Here is a 20,000-nt window from a genome sequence, read left to right as displayed (position 1 = left end):
TCATACCAAGAAAGATAAAAGATATAGTTAGCTGTAACCATAATTAGCGTTCACGCTAGTGCTAGTTTATTATAAGCTCCTGCTACACTTTTGATGTGGACTTCTCTATTCTCAGAATTCTCGATAATAAAAATGTCATTATAGTTATCATCCTTGGCGTAAGGATGTGGAAATGTGAACTGCTAACCCAGGTGTGTTTCACACAGAAGAAACCTAGCATTTATCACCGAAACATGTTAGTGTGAACCGACTCTGGAATGCCGTTTTCCTTAAATTAGAAAAAGACATAACAACGCGACACAACGTGAAGTATTTTTACTATGAAAAGCCGCCAACCAGAACCTTAAAATGTGGGTTATAGGCGTTGCATTATGAATGTGGTTGATACGGGAATGTTTGGAGGATAAGTCATATCCAGAGCAGCTGCCAATAGGAGCCGGGCAGGGTGGGGGACTCAGGAGGAATTCTGGGAAAGCTATTGGAAATAATTTGCATTCATCGGCTTGTTAACACATTTTCCTAATTGTCAAGAGATTAATCTAATCGGCCTCTTGTAGGCCATGGATGTTATAATTTACAGCGCTCACCACGTGTTAATCATCTCAGTGCTGTTTAATATCACAGCATGATTAAACTCAAATGATGATCTTCTAAATACTCGTGTTTCCCCTCTTCCTCGCAGATTGTGTGCGTTTTGGTGTTGTGCGTCTGCCGTCCTGTCCCTAACAACAGCTGAGGAAGCAGAGAAGCCGGTGAGTGACGACCATTTTACATTCGCACGCTCTGCTGTTAGAGAGATGTCTCCTGCGTCTCTGAGAGCAGACGCACTGCTGGAACTGAGCTGATCTTTCCGTTGTTTGGTCATCTGCTTGGCCTCTGACGCGGGCTGTCCTTTGGGAGCGTGTGAGATGTGGCTGTGATTGGGCGTTGGTGTGAAACAATCACACTCACATGTAAGCAAGTGAGCAGTTACGCACATGTTCAGAGTAAACGCTCACACACACACACACACACACACCGGGTGAGGACCACCAGAGCTTCAGGAGGAGCTGCAGTGGCAGACTCTTGCTGAGAGTTTGATGTGCTTGTGTAGTTTGTACCCCGCACCGATACGCTCTATTTCAACAACGTTTTTATCGTGCAAATACTCGAGACAAACGCCATAGAATTAGTTTGTTGTCTTTCCTTGCATTTCAAACAGCGCTGCGTGCTAGATGTTATAACAGGCAGGAAATCACACACATGCACAGATTATACTGGCTTCTGCGGCCAGTGTGGCTCCAAAAACTATCTATCTATAAAAACTGGGTTAAAAACAACCCAAAGCTGGGTTAAACATGAAGCCCATCCTTTCAGGTAGTTTTATTGAACTCAGCTATTGCTTAAAAATGATTTCAAAGCTGGTTGAAAATGAACCCAAAATAGGTTGAGAGTCTGTCTAACACACACACACACACACACACACACACACACACAGGCTGGCGTTGTGTGACCTTGATGGCAGTTTAGACAGGATCAGAGGTGCATTACAGGCCTTGTTCTCTCGTCCATTTTTTCTCTCATTTCTGCAGAACTGAATGGATTCTTTGTTTGTGGCTTTCTTCCCTTCCACCTCTGCATGCCCTGCAGACGCTCGAATTCTTCCTCCTGATTGATGAAACGAGGTTATATAAGTAACTGGAATTAGATCAAATCTGCGTCCAGCGCTGTAAAGAATGTCATTGCACTGGGCTGAACTCCAGAGTCCGGCCTCTTCCTGAACAGCACACACCATTAGTTTAATAATGCCTCTGTCTTAGTCATAATGTCATTCATCACCGAGCACGATAGAACAGGACACGTGTTTCGACCTGTATGTTGTCAGGTGTGGTTTGGGGAATTATTCAGTGCTTTTTTCAAAACAATTGTTCGTGCTTTGCTTGTTTAATCTTGCGACTTGCACTATGAAATTTGATATTGATCAGACTTCTTTTACATAATTCTGATTACGACTTCTATTAGGTTTCAGCTCATGCACCCGGGCTGGTTTTGTGGTTGTGCAGTTGTCTCAGATGTTTGTTTTTACAGCTGTGCGTGTGGATGGCAAGGTCTGAGTCTGAAACTTTTCTAAATTATTATGATTTTTAATGCAAAAATCATTTTAAGGTAAATTCAAAACTGAACATTACTTTGAGAATGTCATGCTGTACCACATGCAGGACCACAGCACTGGAGCTTTAGGAACTAAATCTGATGATTCAGATATTTGTGACTCGTAAGTATGTAAGTAGCGAGTGTATTTGTAGCAATAGCAATTAATGGGTCAAAATGAGAATTTTTTCTTTTATGCCAAAAATCAATAGGATATTCAGTAACGATCATGTTCAATGAAGATATTTAGTCAATTTCCTACCGTAAAAATATATAAAAACTTGTAATATGCATTGCTAACAACTTCATTTGAACAGTCTTAAAGACAATTTTCTCAATATTTGGATGTTTCCAGATCTATCATAAAAAACTCCAGATCTATCATAAAAACCATGCATCAATGGAAATATAATTTATTCGGCTTTCTGATGATGTATAAGTCACAATTTCAGAAATTGAAGCCTTATGCCTGGTTTTGAGGGGTCACATTTGGACCCCACTGTATACATACAGTGTCAATCCTTACTAATCCTGAGGTCTTCCTCCGACAGGCGGCCGGACGCAAGTCTCGTCAGACAGAAGAGGAGCCTCCTGAAGGAGTTTGGGGTCCATGGAGCGAGTGGGTGGAGTGTTCTCAGAGCTGCGGAGTGGGCGTGTCTGAGAGGCGGAGACATTGTATGCCGCCTCCCCAAACTCCGCCCTTCACGTGGAACCGACCGGTTTACCTTCCACCGGGTGTCCCGAACAACACCCCCGTGATCTCTGCGGTCAGACCGTACTACAACTCCTTGTATCCCGTCAACGAACCCCCTCCTTACGGAGCAGAAGGCGCAGAGAGGCCTCCTTATTTTTCCCCGCCTCTCCCAGCCAATCCCAATCCTGGATTACCTCTCTGCGAAACGAAGCGGTGGCGCCGGGCCAGTGCAGTTCGGCCCGCCCAATCAGGAGCGGTTTCAGTGTACCGCGCACCTTCCTCATCCGCTTCACTTCCCTTTGGAAGAGGTCCTGCACGGTCGCCCAATCACGACAGAGCGGTAAACACTGGAAGCAGGAGATCAGTTTCCTCCAATAGAGATCCAGCATCTATAAGAAGGTGAGAAGAAAGACCTTCCGTGTAGTTGCATGGTATTTATTGCAGTATTGCAGAAAAAATAAGTTGAGTTACAAAGAGCATGCTGAATCACTGAATAAGGTGAACCTTTTAAAGAAAATCAGTGTGAATTCTTTAAAAGACTTGAAGTGAGAATGCAAGGCCAATCTGCAGGATTTTTATGTTACGCTTTTACCTTCGATATTCTGATTTTTACCGTGTTTGTCTTTTCTAGCATACTCATATATACTATTTCCACACCAGGTCTAGTTCTTCAATTCGTCCGGGACAGTTTGGGTATGGCAGGTGCCGTTCTCTCTTCCCTTACACAGACAAAACCGCCACCTTTCGACACACACGGCGCCACAACACCACCGCCGCCACAGACGGCCTCGACGCTCTCAGCGTGAACTCCAGCTCTCCTGTGGATGAAACACCAGGAGAAGAAGAACAAATGACCACAGACACTGTTAACAGAGAACCAAAGGAGAAGGAAAAGGAGACGGAGGCAGCAGACGTGGAAAATGACGCTGCAGCCAAGAAAACAGGTGATGGAGAGCCTCACAGACGCGTGGAGAGAGTGCGGGAACACAGCGCATCCCACATTCACGGCCCCTGACCCAGAGACACGGGGCCCGGGACAGACGCCTCGACGGACGAGCTTCTCGCCAAGTCCCACACTCCTACGCACACACCATCCAGAGATCGCACACCCCAGAGAGCCTCCTCCCACGGCCTCCAGACGCCCGCCAACCCCAACCCCGAGCCCTGGGTCCTGCAGCCCTCCAGAAACCAAGCAGAGAGGGACTGGAGGCATCCAGCGGCCGCACACAACTACAGATGCTCTGGACAGGACAGAGAGTACATGCAGGTGCAGCCTACAGGTGAGTCAATACAGAAGAACAAGATCTGGGCCCCCGTATCTGCTAGGGGTTTCTTTTTATTACATTAAGCTTTAGATTTGACTAAAGTCATGGAAAATGTTCTAACCTGGTTTCATGAAAATATGTACCAGCTTCAATACGTAAACCCTGGCACTTTTTATTATGTTGATGCAGGTATGTATTGAGTCGGTTATGAATTGAAATATCCGTGCAAAGTTAAAGCTTTTATGTTGGAAATATGCCCTACACCAAATGCAACCCTAAACCTACAGATAGTGTTAACAAATGCAAAATTCATAAAAACACATTTGTTGAGCGCAACCATGATGCAACTATGCCATCTAGCATCTATGAAAACACATAGATATAAAGCTGTGATAATCTTCAAAAGTCAGAGTTTCACTTCTTCACTTCATTTCTTTTGAAAGCTGCATTGATACGTATTTTGTCTCGTTAAAATGTGCACCGGGGTACGCTTATGCCATGAGTCCAGGTAGAAATATTTTCTTTTAAACCATACTTAAAAAAGAATACTTACTATAGAAATAATATACTTTAAAAGAAAACTTTACTGAAGTCCGGAACTAAATATAATATTTGTAGACATTCAGTTGCATGTTAATTGCAATTAAATAAAACTATGTGTATGCGTATACTATGTAAACTAAAACTTATTTTCTGTGCAATTAATTGCGATTAAAAAAGAACTACTTTGATATTAAATGTAATTTTAAGTAACACACTGCAGTTGAAATTATAATGAAGTATATTAGATTTGCTTTTGTTAGTCAAATGAAAATACATGAACGTCTTTAAAGCACAAGAGAAGACTATTTAAACATAATATTTTAAAGTGTAAAACTTTTAATTAGACGTTATCACAAAGTGTATTATTAAATTATTTCTTTATTACAAATGTCTCTTTAAGTGCACGTTAAGTGATCTTTTATTTAAGTAATATATTCTTTAAGTACATTGATTGGAAACATACTTTCAAGATTCAGTACAATTAAGTGTACTTCTTTTCACAAGGCAAATAAAACAGCTTGATGTAGAAATTCATAATTTCGATGTAGAAAATCATAATTTTCAATACTCATAGTCTTTGTTGAAACTAAACTACATAAACGTTCATAAATCATCATGGTCGTGACGCAATGATTAACAAATGATAGTCATATTTACATATCAGTCTCTTTCATTATTTTTCACTTGGCTCTCTCTAATGACCGAGAGCCGGGACACGGAGGTTAGCCAGTTATAACAGAGGTCATTTGTCAAATGCGACAAAAACAGCATGATTAATTTTACGGGTCAGAGAGGGGGTGGAAAGTTCTCATGAAAAAACTGCATTGTGACTGTTTTTGCGAAAATGAAATGCTACGAATGTGAAATGTGGCCCCTTTAACTGGTTTTGTAAATGGGCTAATCAGAGTTTAATCTCATTCAGCCTGCTTTAGACTTTCTAATACCAAATATTTACCATTCATATAATGACCTCAACTTCTAAAATGGAGTTTGCATGTGTTTGGGAATGATCTCAGACGATCCGCTCGGCCAGGGCAGGACTAACCGAACAGTGGTGGATGACGAGAGGACTCGGAAATCTCATGATTTCTGTTTGCTGAAACTATATGCTTTAGCTTTAAAGGGATAGTTCACACATGAAATGAAAACTTCCACCTTCAGGCCATTCAGGATATGGATGGCTGTTTACTTCAACAGAAAAGAAGATTTTTTTCACCTGAAGATTTTTTCATCCTGACAGTATATTGAAGTCTTCTCTTCTGAAAAGAAAACTGCATATGCTGGTTCGGTAGGTTTTGAAGCAGGGATGCTGGATTAAGCTGGTGCTCAGATGGTCTGACCAGTTTAAGACCAGCATAAACCAGCCAAGGACCAGTTTAAGCCAGCATCCCAGCTTTAAAACCTACTTAACCAGCACATGCAGGTTTTTCAACACAAAACTATTAATCTGTACAAGAAACTAGATGCTTTTTATGAAATTATTAGCTGTACTACAGATCCTCTTTCCCACGATTCTTTTCCACGAGCTGGTTCTTTTGGAAATGAACTGGTTTGAGCAACCCACTCGGCAGTTTACATAACCATGTCTTTTATAAGCAATTATATTGATACATTATGTTATAAAGATGTGAAACGTGGATCTTTTACATGATGAAAGCACATCAGCGGCTCTTGGGTCCGAGTCGAACTGTTTGCTGGAGGAACCAGAGCGCTGAATCAGTTCATTCATCACAGGATCAGACACGCCGCTATTTCCACACATATCGATTCGTAGTGACCGTCATGCATCTGAAAGTGAGTTTTGTCTGAGAAACTTGTTGGTCTGCTGCTCGAGTCGTGATCTGTTTCAGACGTTCATCTAAAGAATCAGTTCAAAAGAAACATTCATTCGCGAATCATTCCAAATGAGGTCTGGATAATGTTGTAAATAATGTTCAATTTCTTGATTGTTTCGCTTCGTAAGACCTCAATATATCATCAGGAGCCACGTCTGGGATATATTTCTCGCCTGTATATGCTGTTTTGGCTACATTGATGGTAGTTTATGAATCACCAAGGAGCCCAAGAAAAAAGTCACCTACATCTTGGATGGCCTTATGAGAGTCTTTTCGGGAGAACCGTCCATGTAAATATGCTGGTTGGTCTCGAGTGACAATGTTTGATTATGGCTAAATGAACCCATCGGAAAGTCCCATGTTGCATCACTCAAGAAGCTCTTTAACTCAACACCGAGCTCCCAGATTCAACCACAGTTCGGTGAAAGTGCTTCATCCCAGCCACTAGTAATTACTGCTGATTTTATGAAAGATTTCATCAAACACTTTCATCCCAAAGCATGTTCTTCATGTCAAAGGGATGGATTTCCCCCTATTCCAGGAGCCGGTTCTCCATCCGTCTCTCAGAAACTCCACAACAGTCTTTTCCTTCAACTCTCCTTCCAGATCGACTTGGTTCATTTGAGCTGAGCCTCGTTCTCTCTCCTGTCGAACGCTGACTAGAGCCAGATTCTTTGCGAATCATAAATCACCCAGTTCCCTTTAATCCAACTTTCCAGGATCAGCCTGGGCGGTAGTTATATTATACATCTCCGAGTCGTTCCAGCGGCTCAGGGCAGCATGCGAGCTCTCGAAACCAGAGTTAGTCATTTTTGAACGGCGGTCAAGTTGATGTGGTGAAGCCGTTTCCTGCGTGATACACACACACAGCGACTCTCTTCGAGAGGGATTACTTCAGACACATCCAAACACGCTGCAGCGCTTGTGCCGGTCTTGCGGGTCGAGAACAAGTGCTGAAATCTGAGCGAAGGCTCTGGTGCGGTTTTACTCAGGCTGTGATTGTCCTGGCTTTGAATAATTGACTCAGTGTGACATCTTTGTCAATTTACCCACCCTCGTGTCATTCCAAGCCACTATTATTCACATATGGGCACGCTTTTTGGTTCCCATCCAGATAGGAAAGGAGCATGTGTGACATACTGTTCAACAGCTACATTCTGTGTTTCACCGAGGAAAGAAAGACACACAAAATTGTCATTTCAAATGATCCTTTGGGAAAAATAAGTGTGCTTTATTTTATTGCATGTGCAATCGTAGTTTTTAAAATCTATACTTGCAGATAAAATAATGTTAATGAAATAAAAGGCCACTTAACTTTGCTTAGACTGGCAAAAAAAAAATCTAGCTAAGATATCTAGAAATTCTTTAATCAAGAAAGATTTTCGAGACAAGAGACAATTATTGCCTTTGACTTGAAAAATCAAGTCAAAATCAAGCAAATTAATCATGTTTTGGCAAATTTTTTTTCTAAACAAAAAGTCACTTAATTTTGACTAATTTTTATGAAAACGACAATATTTTTTTACTAGAAAATCCTTCTTTATTTAAGTTTTTTTAATATTTTGGCTAGAAACAAGACAAAAAAATATAGGCTAGAAAATATTTTTTTGCAGTGTAAAGAGACTTTTATGACTATGTTAAAATAAAAGTCTACCTTTTTAAATCATTATGTTTTAATAAACTTTAGTCATGTTTTAAAGAAGTAGGCTACACTTATTTTGATTTTGAATATATTTTCATTTATTTGCAATTACCACGCAATGAAATATCTGGCAACACACAAGGGAACTCGAATTGAAGCAGTTGTATCTGAGAGCCAGAAATCCCTGAGGCAAGGGATTCCTTGTGATGCATTACAACATCTTATCTATCATCCTTACCTAAGCGTTTATGCTAAACATTTCACAATAGTTTCCGTCATAACACAGCATGTTTTTGCTGTAGTTACAACATCTCCCGCTCACGGCGTTCGCTGCAAGTGAGATGTGCGACGCGACACGATGGAGCTAGATTATAATTGCTGTGCATAAGCCCTTTTCCGAGCAATATGTGAATCACGAGTCCTCGCTCTCGTGACACGTCCAGCCATTGCCTTAGCTTCCCACTAATTCCCGAAGGGGCCTATAGGTTAAATCCGTCGTTTTTATGGGGAATTGGTTGCTAAGAGTTTTTAAGCAACACATAACCGAGTGCTTTTGGTTCGAAACCGAGCTGTAAAATGCCACAGATAGAGCTGGAACCCAGGAAAAGAGGCCACTCTGAGAGCCGTTTGGCTATACATAGCAGAGTGTGTGTGTGTGTGTGTGTGTGTGTGTGTGTTTATCTCTGTACTTTGGAGTGTGTGTTGAAGGGAAGGTGAGATTACTGGGCACAGAAAGACGATGTTTTGACTGGAAGTGGAGCTTCTGAACGCCTGATGAACGTGTGCTTTCTCCATCTTTCCATCTAATACAAAGAAGGTGAAAACCTTGAGATTAACATGGAGAGAGTGAGCTACTATTTATTTGTGCATAAATGTCGATTTCTTTCATTCTGCGAGCGCTTTTGCTGTCCGTGATCAGCGCTATGCTGCGTGATATCTTGTTCTGGATGTCTAAACTAGAGAGCGTGTGTTTTATTATGGGTTAGATATCTCAGGAATGTTATTGGGTGTACAACATTCTATTTGGAGGAATGATAAACTGTAGTTATGTGTACTTTATTTTGTGTGTGTGTGTGTGTGTGAGCAGCTGGAACTCAGTAGAGGAGGAGAGGAAGTGAAATAGAGGAGTGGAGCGAAGGGGCTTTCTGGGGGTGTGACACAGTTACGCTGTAGCTCACTGAAAGACGCCACTGTTTAAAACACACACACACACACACACACACACACACACCAGAAATAGAGAGGGCAGAAAAACAGATAGAGGGAATGAGAGGCCTGGAGTGAAGCAATAAAGCAGAGATGAGGAAGGAAGGAAGAGTTTTGCCGGGAGAGGGAATGGAAAGAAAGAGAGAAGAGAGAAGCAGAAAGAAGCTAAGGAAAGAAAGAGCCGGGCGGTGAAAGGCCTTTCTGTGTGAAGTCATGGAGAGTGGGCTCGGCCCGCGCTAAATAAACGTTTACATTGACGTGTCAAAGGCTAAATCTCTTCACAATGGCCTTTCAGAAACAAAAGAGAGAATTCATTTCGACTTTAGCATATGATTCAAACGCCGACTGAGAAAACGGAGCTATATACGAACACGTGGAAATGTGTGATCACTATCACGCAAGAACAAACAGACCAGCGTCGTCCTGATGTGAAACTTCGTGTCTTACTTTGGAAATCAAATGTCAGCACAAATCCGCACGACTTTCTGCTGCGTAAAGAATATGACGACTGTTTTTCCTCATTTTCTTGAAACACAAGCAGAACACATTTCTGCGTAAACTGTCACGTAAACTGCATCGTACGCCAATTTACATAATATATAAAAAAACTGAAATGCGCTTGGCTCGTGAAATTCGATGCATGCTGGGACTGAAAAACATGAATTAAAAAGCATGGTTTCATCAGGTTTTGAGAAATGCGTCTCTGCATCAGTATATCTGCCAATGGATGTGAATGGGTGCCGTCAGAATGAGAGTCCAAACAGCTGATAAAAACATCACAAAAATACACACCGCTCCGGGCCATCAGATAACATCTGGAGAAGACCAAAGATGAAACTAATCCTTCATCAAGGCTTTTTTAACTAAAACACAGTGATCCATAATACAGAATAATGCTGCTTTCAGTGTAACGGTGGTCTGATCTGAATCAGGAGAGAAATGTGCACAGCAAGCACCTTTTAAAAGCTAGAAAAAACAGATACGTGGCTGGATTTTATTTAGGTTTTTATCAGACTCTGGTTCTGACGGCACCCATTCACATCCATTGCTGAGACACTGATGCAGAGACAGATTTTGTTAAAAAAAGCAACATCAACATTCTTTTAAACGTGTGCATGTAGACTATTCAAACAGCATTTAGCCAGGGTCAAAGTTCAAATTTGGGCTGAAACAGTGTTACTCGTCAGCTGCTCGATAACATTTTCATGCATTTATAAAATAAAATAATAATAAATAGGATTACAACACCTCTATTAATACATTTATTATAACAATCAGATAGAGATTTTTCAATGTTTTCAAAAGAACTATGCTCAGCAAGCCTGCATTTATTTGCATTTCAAAATAAAAACATGCCTGATTTAAGAAGGAGGTCTCAAAACTTCTAACTTATTTATTTTAAGTTAAATCATACTTGTTGTTATAGTTATAGGTATATTTTAAAAATAGCTAAATATTTTTGGTTAAATAATATTATTTGATAAAACATTTTTCCAAAAATGACTTCATTTTCAGGAATTATATTTATTTATTTATTTATTTATTTATTTTTAAAGCTAGACAAAACAATAAAAAGCACGTTTTGGCTATTTAATTATTTCATTGGTGGTAGAAAGCTAAATACATGGAAAGAAATGTGAAAAGCCGTGTTGGTATTCTGCCTTTGGTGCAGTGTTTCTTTTTGTTCCGCTTCGGCCAAGAATTTTCATTTCGTGCATCCCTCCGAATACGACCGGAGGCTTGGTTTGATGTGACTCCTCCTGTCCAATCAGTGTCCTCGTGCGAACGCAGTGTTTTCAAATTGAAATACATTGCAGATGCTGCTAAATTCCTCCGTTTTAAAGAGTTGGAAAGAGTTTCCTTTGTGGGGATTTGAAGAATTTAGGCCATGATGCTGATATGGGACAATATATGAGGAATTTGTCAGGAAATGAGCTCAAGTGTCCGCTGGGACTGAGATCGGACAGCTGTCCATCACCTGGGCAAACCGGCGGCCGAGAACGACACTCGCTTTTCACACAATGCTAGATAAACCAGAGTTTCAGAATAATTGTCGTGTTTGTTTGTAATGGATATTTTCCTGAGATGTTCTCTCGAGGGAGGCCTGTAACGTTCACGTTTATTCCTCGTTTATTCTCTTAAAGTCGGGTTTGTGAAGACCCACTGCTTTACAGCTGATCCCAGTCTTCTCTGTTTGACTAATCTTGTTTAACACACACTCATCCGTGCAAGGGATTCACTGTGCATTAACTTTAAACACACACACACACACACAAACACAAACTCAGAGACGCATATCATATACCACTTATTGAAAACACATGTATGTTACATCACACACACACACACACACACACACACACACACACTTGGACACAAAGACAGAAGTGTATAGCCCAAATTCTTTCTGTGCTGCACAAATGAACCCCACATGCTCGAACCTCTTTCTCACACACACTTCTTGCTTAGTCAAGAATGGCTATTATTATTAAATTGCTCTTATTTCTAAAGCGCTCGAGCTTTTTAGGCTAAGAATTAAATTCTGACGCGAAACTCGCTCCGCACCATTTGCGCACCAGATTTTGGCACTTTTTTGAATTAAGCCAGTAAGTAACCTTTGAACATTGAGCCAGAATGCCTTAGCAACCGCACAGCGGTGACCTGGCAACCGCAACACCTGAACATTAGCTGCAATGCATTTTACCTGAAATCTGGTGGAAAACGCTTGTGGATCTGCTGGAGCTTTTACAAGCGCGCGCACGGAGCAGCACGCAGGAATGCCTTTGTCTGTGTCTGTTCAGGTGTTTTCAGTTTCTTGTTTTCTCGAGTACCTCTCTCGAAGAGTGTGTGTGCGTGTTTCAGCATGCCGCTTTGTTAAACGTGTTTACACTGACCAACTGCTTTTGTCAGCCGGACACAGAGAAAGACAAAAGAATGAGCTATTCACAGAGAAAGAGAAAAGATGAGTGCAGAGAAAGTGTGTGTGTGTGTGTGTGTGTGTGTGAGAGAGAGAGTGAGTGAGTGAGTGAGTGACAGCTGTTGTGTTGTTACTGTTCACAACATGTGTGGGAAAATCTTAAGCTCTCGCCATATTTTTCCACTTCCTCTGAGCCAGCCATACATTCATTCATGTGTGTGTGTGTGTGTGTGTATAGTAAAAGACCTCACTAGTGGTCCTCACTCGTCACAAAGGCTTATAAATCAGCCAAAAGTAGTTTTGCTGTAGATCTAGTGTTGTGCAGATGTTTCTGTGATGGGTAGGTTTAGGGTTAGGGGAGAGGAAACACTGTTAACCTGATAGAAAGTCAGTGGAAGTCAATGCAATGTCCTCACTAAGACAGCAAAACAAACATGAGTGTGTGTGTGTGTGTGTGTGTGTGAGTGTGTGTGTGTGTGTGTGTGTGTGTGTGTGTGTGTGTGTGTGTGTGTGTGTGTGTGTGTGTGTGTGTGTGTGTGTGTGTGTGTGTGTGTGTGTGTGTGTGTGTGTGTGTGTGTGTGTGTGTGTGTGAGTGTGTGTGTGTGTGCGTGAGTGAGTGTGTGTGTGTGTGTGTGTGTGTGTGTGTGCGTGAGTGTGTGTGTGTGTGAGTGTGTGTGTGTGTGTGTGTGTGTGTGTGTGTGTGTGTGTGTGTGTGTGTGTGTGTGTGTGTGTGTGTGTGTGTGTGTGTGTGAGTGAGTGTGTGTGTGTGTGTGTGTGTGTGTGTGTGTGCGTGAGTGTGTGTGAGTGAGTGTGTGTGTGTGTGTGTGTGTGTGTGTGTGTGTGTGAGTGCTACACCCTGATTTGCCACTGAGCTAGTAAGCACTCGGCTTCTCCTGTAATAAGATCCGATGGAGCTGTTTTGTGTGTGTGTGTGTGTGTGTGTGTGTGTCTGACCCGTGTGTGCCCCTGTTTGACAGTGGTCCTATTAACGAGGAAGTGGATGTGGCCTGAGGAAAAGCAGCAGGGCATTAGCTCTCTGTCTCTCAGCTTGAGTTCTAGTAGATGCTCTGCTTCATTACAGGGACTCTTCTGAACTCTTTGACTGCTGCATTTCAGCCATCTGTCAGCTCCGTGCTGGTCTTCTGCTCTCTTAGCAAGTCAGATCCTCACAAGGGAACTCTTTGCGTGCCTAGCTTTGTGTTTTAATGGGTAACTCTTAAAAGCAATAGTTCGCTCGAGTTTTAATTTCAAACCATCGCTTTCAGCTAAAATATGAGTCCATGCTCTCGTGCTAATGCTTCCTCCGCTGTAAAGGTTGTCTGATCTGATTCAGGAGAAAAACATGCTCATATCAAGCAGCGCTCACAAGCCAAAACCGCTCTTAACAAGTATGTGGGTGGGTTTTGATGTGAGAGACAACGGGAGATGGGCTTTTCACGGAGCAAGAGTTATTATAGATTATGGACTCGTAGTTTAGCCAGAAGCAAACCATTAACTTGTAGTATAGCTGCTAAAGAAACAATTGTGTGTTTACTGAAAGTATATTTGTATCAACTGAGCCGCTTTAGTCCCATGAAAGTACTAAAACAGTAACGCTCTGGGAAGTATAGTGTACTATACACACTAGTAATGTACAACATAAAGGATAAGTTCACATAAAGTATACTTTTTGTAAGGCTTTCTTGAGCAGCATGAACATTTTGCTAAATATCTCCACCTCTGTTATTTTAGTATATTTGAGACACTTTAAGTGTTTTATTATATATATTATTATATATATATTATTGTAGTTGTGTATATATTATTGAAGTAAGTTTTAGTTTTAGTTTTTCTTAATATCTTTGTTCTTAATCATTAATTCAGTTGTTTTTAAACCATTCAGGAGATACTCTGACTGTTTGTAAATATTTGTCAGCGTGATGTAGAGTAATTTAATGTATGTATATGCGCACATATCCTAACATCGTAACTTGTGCTGCAAGCAGCCAAAGCCCAGGTTAATTGAAGTGAATGAGCGAGGATATGAGCCCTGAACTCCTAGAACGAGCGGAGCAGAGGTTTTTTCTCTGAGCAAACACACTCCGACGTGCTGTAAATATTTAGGGCTGGTTTGTGGAGAGCCGCAGTGTGTTTGGTGAGCGGTAATGGGCCGGTGTTGGGTCATTAATGGTCTGAGAGGTGACCCCGTGCCTCTGTAGTTTCACCCCGCAGCTGTCTCTGTCTGTCTTTAGTGCGCTGCGCATCTCTCCCTCTCTGGGGGCTTCCTCTCATGTTCAAAACAGGGAAAGGAAAAAAGCACGAGAAAATGAGCAGTGTTTCCTGATGTCACTGGCATCGCGAACGAACACGTGGAAGATCTTGAGACGAGATGATATAGGTCTGATTTATGACGCCATATGTTTTATCCTGATGTCTGTGGTTTGATTCGTTTCCACTTAACAATTCTGCTTCTTTAACCCTGTAAAGTCTGTCATATAAATAAACAGTCTGAAATGCAAATAAAACAGTAAAAAATGCACGTGTTTGGAGGGAACAAAGCTCATTTTGATAGCGTTTAATGTAAATTAGTGCTATCTGTATAACAGTATAGCAGGTAATGGAATGATATGAATGTCAGTCATCACTCATGAGACTGAAACGATCCAAACATGTAACGCAAGGCAATGCTGATGGAGAGAAAGAAAGGCTCCTCAGAAGATGTGAGATGTTTCGAGGAACAGAGAAAGTAAAGCTTTCTAGCTTCTTGAAAATCAGTAAAGGCATGTCAAAAAGCCAATCGGGCTAAAAGACATTTTACTTTTGAAATTCCTAACCCTAGTGGTTTGCCAGTTTTTTGATTCCTAAATGTGTTCCCCTTGGAGTCGTCTTCTTTAGGGCTCTTGTCTTTCTCTGACTCTGTAAGCACTGGCCTCCGTCTGTCTCTCCCACTGGAGACTTATCTGAGTGCTTCCAGGTTCACCATTACTTCCATGTGGTAACTAGTGCATCGCTCTCTGTCACACACACACACACACACACACACTGTCATGCTTGTCAGAGCGCAGCAGTATAACTTCTGTCTCTGTCTCTGTCTCTGTCTCTGCAGGCATGTCCAGGTGCTCCGGTGAACTCCAGAGCTGAGCAGTGTGCAGCGTTCAACAATCAAGAGTTTATGGGACGCGTGTATGACTGGGAGCCTTTCACAGAAGGTTAGAAACGGAAATTGAAGGGGTGTAAAGGGAAAAAAAGAAGCAATAACAGAGGTGTGGTGGAATATTACCCTGTTACTTACCTCTCTGCTGTTGAGGAGCAGCTTTTAGGTTTTATTAACTAGTAATAGAGTATACTGGACCGCTTACACAATATTTTCCACTTACCTCTTTTCAATTAGTTTTTCATTATCAGACTATATTGTTTTTCAGTTTGGATGTTTATCCGTTTATTAAAAAGTTAAAAAAAGTCCAGTGCTGCTTATTAGAAAACCATTTAAGGCACTACAGTTTAAAAGTTTGGGGTTGGAAAAAGGTTTTATTTATTTATTTATTAATCAAAAGAAAAAAATAGAAAAAACAAGGCTGCATTTATTTTTGTGACAAATGCAAGATATATAATATATATATATATTATGATAATATTGTAAAATATATATACAGTTTCAAATGTTGTTTTCTACGTAAATATATCTTAATCTGTAATTTATTTGCTGAATATTCAGCATCATTACTCCAGTCTTCAGAAATCATTCTAATACACTGATTTACTGCTCGAGAAAAAACTGTTGTGCTGCCCAATATTTCTCTGAAAGCTTTTGCTGGGATTCTTTAATGTGTTTAATGTCACTTTTGATTAATTTAATGCATCTGAATAAACTCTTTTTAAAGACAAAATTCCAAAAGTTAATGCAAAGCCTGTTCCAAACTGTCTTCCGTGACGACTTTTTTGATTATAAAGCAACGCATGCTTCACGATGGCAGTCTTATGTTTTAAAACACAAAAAAAAACGGATGGCTTAGTGATCATAAATATCACATGTTTCAATTCTTCTTCCATATTACAAAATATGTTGCATGAGCCGTTCCATCATTAAATTCATTTTGCAGATTTTCCTTCACGATCAGCGTAGAAAATGTGAAAAATGGGCACGGGTTTCTTTTAGACTTGCACGGCCTTAAACAGCGAGCGATTCTAAGAAAGCTCAGAACTAGCAGATAAGCAAGAATAAAGGCGTTTTTGAGAGGCTGTAAATGACCTGAGCCATAAGAAGACAAAGTAGATGTAGAATGAATGAAGAGAGGAGGGGTCAGGGGTATTACTGTACAAGCAAAGACTCTTTGTGAGAGAGAAGGGGACAGGAAGAGAAGTTAAAAACAGAGGAATGTGTGACGGGCCGTTATAAAAGTCACCGAGACAGAGCACATGTACCACACCACCGCTATAAATCAACAATACAGAGAGAGCAGCGAAAGAAAAAGAGGAAATCGGATGAGGGGGGCGGAGTCAGAGAGGACAGAGGTTAGGGAGTCATAGCAACCGAATGAAAAATGCTGCTGTTCGGGATGGATGGATGGATGGGATGAAAGGGTCTGTGAATGAGAGGAGAAAGAGCTCAATGGACGAAGAAAGGCCTGAATAGTAAGTGAGAGGCTTGAAAAAGGGGGAAGTGAGGACAGACGTCACTGAAGTGACACCCAATCTACTGCTGAGGAGAGGAAGCCGTCTGAGAGACCACCACAGGGCCTGAGGGCTTGGCGGGACCCGTCTCGGCTTGAAGGACGGGTAGAGAGTGTTGGTCCTAGAATTGTTGAAAGTTAATCTTGAGTTAAAAATATTGACTTCGTTTAAAGCCTCAAATGAGTTTAAAGCTCTAGAACGCTGAAGCTGAATCTTGATCTTTGATTTCAGACCCTTGAATCTTGCGTTTAGAAAAGTGAGCGATGACACGTGAATCTGTTCGTAAAAAAAAATGCGAATTTATTTAAAATTGTATTGTTTTTTAAAATGTACATCAAATCTTGAGTGCGTCACCTTTAATTTAAATCTTGTATCTTCGGTGTAGAGCCTTGCCTTTTGGAATGAGTTAGACACTTAAATCTTGAGTTTAAAACATTTACTTTAGAGTTTAGAATCTTGACTCTTCAGATTGGAATCTTGAATTCTGAATATAGAACCTTGAATTTGGAATCATGAACGCTGATCTTTAGTTCTAAAACCTCGAGTGTGGATTACTGATTTCCTAGTTTAATCTTGGGTTTAGGTTCTTCAGTTTTAACCGTGAATCTTGAGTTTAGATCACTGAATCTTATTTGAAGTCTTGAATTTAAAACATAAAACTTCATCTTGATCTTGGATTCATAAATACTGAGTTTAGACGCTTGAATTTCAAATTTATGCAAATCTTGAGTTTAAAACTTGAATCTTGATTTTAGAATCTTGATTTTTGAGATTAGAACACTAAATCTCTAATTGAATCTTGAGTTTAAAAGTGTTTTTACATGTAGAACCACAAATTAAATGAGTTTTAAACCTTGTATTTTGAATATTGAGTTAAATGTAGATGTAAATTTAGGGCTGAATGTAAATTTAGAAATGTGAATACTGTTTAGACCCCAAAATTCTTAAGATTACACTTACTTAAAATAATTCCTAAATTAAAAAAAAATATTTAGTGTAGAATCTTTGATTTTGAATACTGAGTGCAGCATCTTCACTCTTTTTAAATTCTTGAGTTTAGCTCACCGAATCTTGCGTATATATATATAACCTTTGATTAGAATCACGAATACTGAGTTCAGACACTTGAATCTTGAGTTTAAAATCTTGATTCCTACGTTTAGACCCACAAATCTTTAGTTTACAGTGTTGAATCTTAAGAATCTTTATTTTTGAGTTCAGAACCTTAAATTTTGACTTAAGGTCCTTAATCTAGGGTTTAGATTCTTCAGTCTTGAGTTCAGATCACTGAATCTTGTTTGATGAAGAGTTAGAGCTGATGTGTTGTTTATATCTAGAAATCTCCCCGAGCTTTTCCCCGTCACGGTTTTGAGAGACTTTATGATCTCCCTCCTGTTTCCAGTCCTACCAAGTAAATCATTCCTAGATGAAGAAACCCTGTGACATTGAAGGAATAGTTCTACAGAAGCAGAACGGATTGTACGTTGATTACATGATTTCCCTCCAAACCTTATAACGCATAAGACTCCAGATTGTCCCAATGACAGCTTGAAATGATATAGATATATGGTTTCGTTTTGAAGTACACGACTGTAAAATGTTTGCTTTGAGTTGAGTGTAGCGTTTGTTTAAGTGTAATTAAACTGATAGTGATTTATTCGTCTCGCAAATGCTTTTATCCGAGGTGACTTATAATTGAGGAATGCCTGAGCGGTTGAGGTCGTGTAACGTGAACAGGGCCGATGCACGCTTAGGAGGAACCAGCTCGAACGGGAGATGTAGGTGTGACGTGGTTTGAGGGCAAGTGTGAGTCAGATCTGATCGGGGTTCTGAGTCAGGGACGGTGCTGGTGTCCCGCAGGAAGAGTTCAGTTACACTGAAACGACAGAGACACGGCGTTCAGTTTACACTCGCTTCTAAATCTGCTTTTATGTAGAAATGAAATGAAAACAAAAGCCCCGGGGGGTGTTCAGGCCATGAGGCCTCGGTGCGACGAGGCGACGCGGGGACTGTGTGTGTTTTGGTGGTGTAGGAGGTTTCAGAATGTGCTCCGATTTATTAGCAGTAAAAGCCTCGTAGTTTCCAGCAGATATGTGAGCTATTGTTGGACGGGGCGCTGGGGGTTTGGCTGTAGGGTGAGCGTGCTTTTGTTTTGTTGTCCCTGGGAGATCAGTTCTTGGCCGGCTCAATGCTAAAGATCATTATGTGTGTGTGTGTGTGTGTGTGTGTGTGTGTGTGCTGTAATTGTTACTGCATGGCGCTGCTGTGCGGTTCTGTGTATGATTTGGCTTGCTCTCAGTGCGCCAGAGGGGTTTTAAAGGACACGTTCACTGAAAAAAGAAATTCTGTCTCATTTACTCGCTTATGATGTTTGAGGAATGGACCCAGATTTTGTTATTCACAGAAAACGGTGAACAGACCAAAAAGTCATTTGTTGAAAATCTTGATGCTCCTCGGCGTGTCCGAAAGAATTCTTGAGCGGAATACAGGAAGAATACAGGAACAAATCAACCTTTATAGTTGGATCGTTTCAATGAATCGGTTTTCAGAACCAGTTTAAATGATTCTTTTACAAAACACACTTTTCGGCTTCACTGGAGAGGAGGATTTATAGTTCATAGTGACTTCAGTCAGGTTCAGGTTCAGTCAGGTTATGATACCTGTCCCATTATTTATTGTAATTTTGACTTTTTTATTGCTCATATAGATTCAATTATGACTACAATGTAAATCAGTGAGACTTTTATACAAATTATTTTATAAAATGCTATAAATATCAGTCGTCACTCTAAATCTCTAACAACATGTTTTAAAAAGATGAGATCTAAGCATATAATGCAATGCAAAGATGATAATATTTGAGACATTTAAACTTGATGCATCAAAAAAAATGCATCTAGTTCAGCAAGCGTTCATTTTGATATATTAGTTTATGTTTATGCATCAGATACGATACGGTAGGCTTTAAAGGGTTAATGGAAAAGCAGTTCAAGTCTTCATCATTTGTGTTTCCCTCCATAAAATAAAGTGGTGTGGGTTTGAACATTTCAATGAGACTTTGATGAAGAGATGGACGGAGATCCAAGTGAGAGCGAGCGTGATCAGAAAAACTCCTTTA

The 20,000-nt window shown here is 40.5% G+C and overlaps 1 protein-coding gene across 1 annotated transcript in view; it reads left to right on the top strand.

Annotated features, from left to right (window-relative positions):
- Positions 1 to 20,000, top strand: part of LOC122359839 (thrombospondin type-1 domain-containing protein 4-like) — a 45,759-nt gene that overhangs the window by 1,563 nt on the left and 24,196 nt on the right. Inside the window, 9 exon segments of the mRNA XM_043260030.1 lie at positions 683 to 752; positions 2,682 to 3,223; positions 3,485 to 3,525; positions 3,528 to 3,568; positions 3,570 to 3,731; positions 3,815 to 3,951; positions 3,953 to 4,088; positions 4,090 to 4,104; positions 15,318 to 15,420. Coding sequence (XP_043115965.1) covers positions 683 to 752; positions 2,682 to 3,223; positions 3,485 to 3,525; positions 3,528 to 3,568; positions 3,570 to 3,731; positions 3,815 to 3,951; positions 3,953 to 4,088; positions 4,090 to 4,104; positions 15,318 to 15,420 — 1,247 coding nt within the window.

This window comes from Puntigrus tetrazona, chromosome 16 (assembly GCF_018831695.1).
Source record: "Puntigrus tetrazona isolate hp1 chromosome 16, ASM1883169v1, whole genome shotgun sequence".
Lineage (NCBI taxonomy): Eukaryota > Metazoa > Chordata > Actinopteri > Cypriniformes > Cyprinidae > Puntigrus > Puntigrus tetrazona.
Note: the sequence above shows the minus strand (reverse complement) of the source record. Positions and strands in the feature narration are given on the sequence as shown.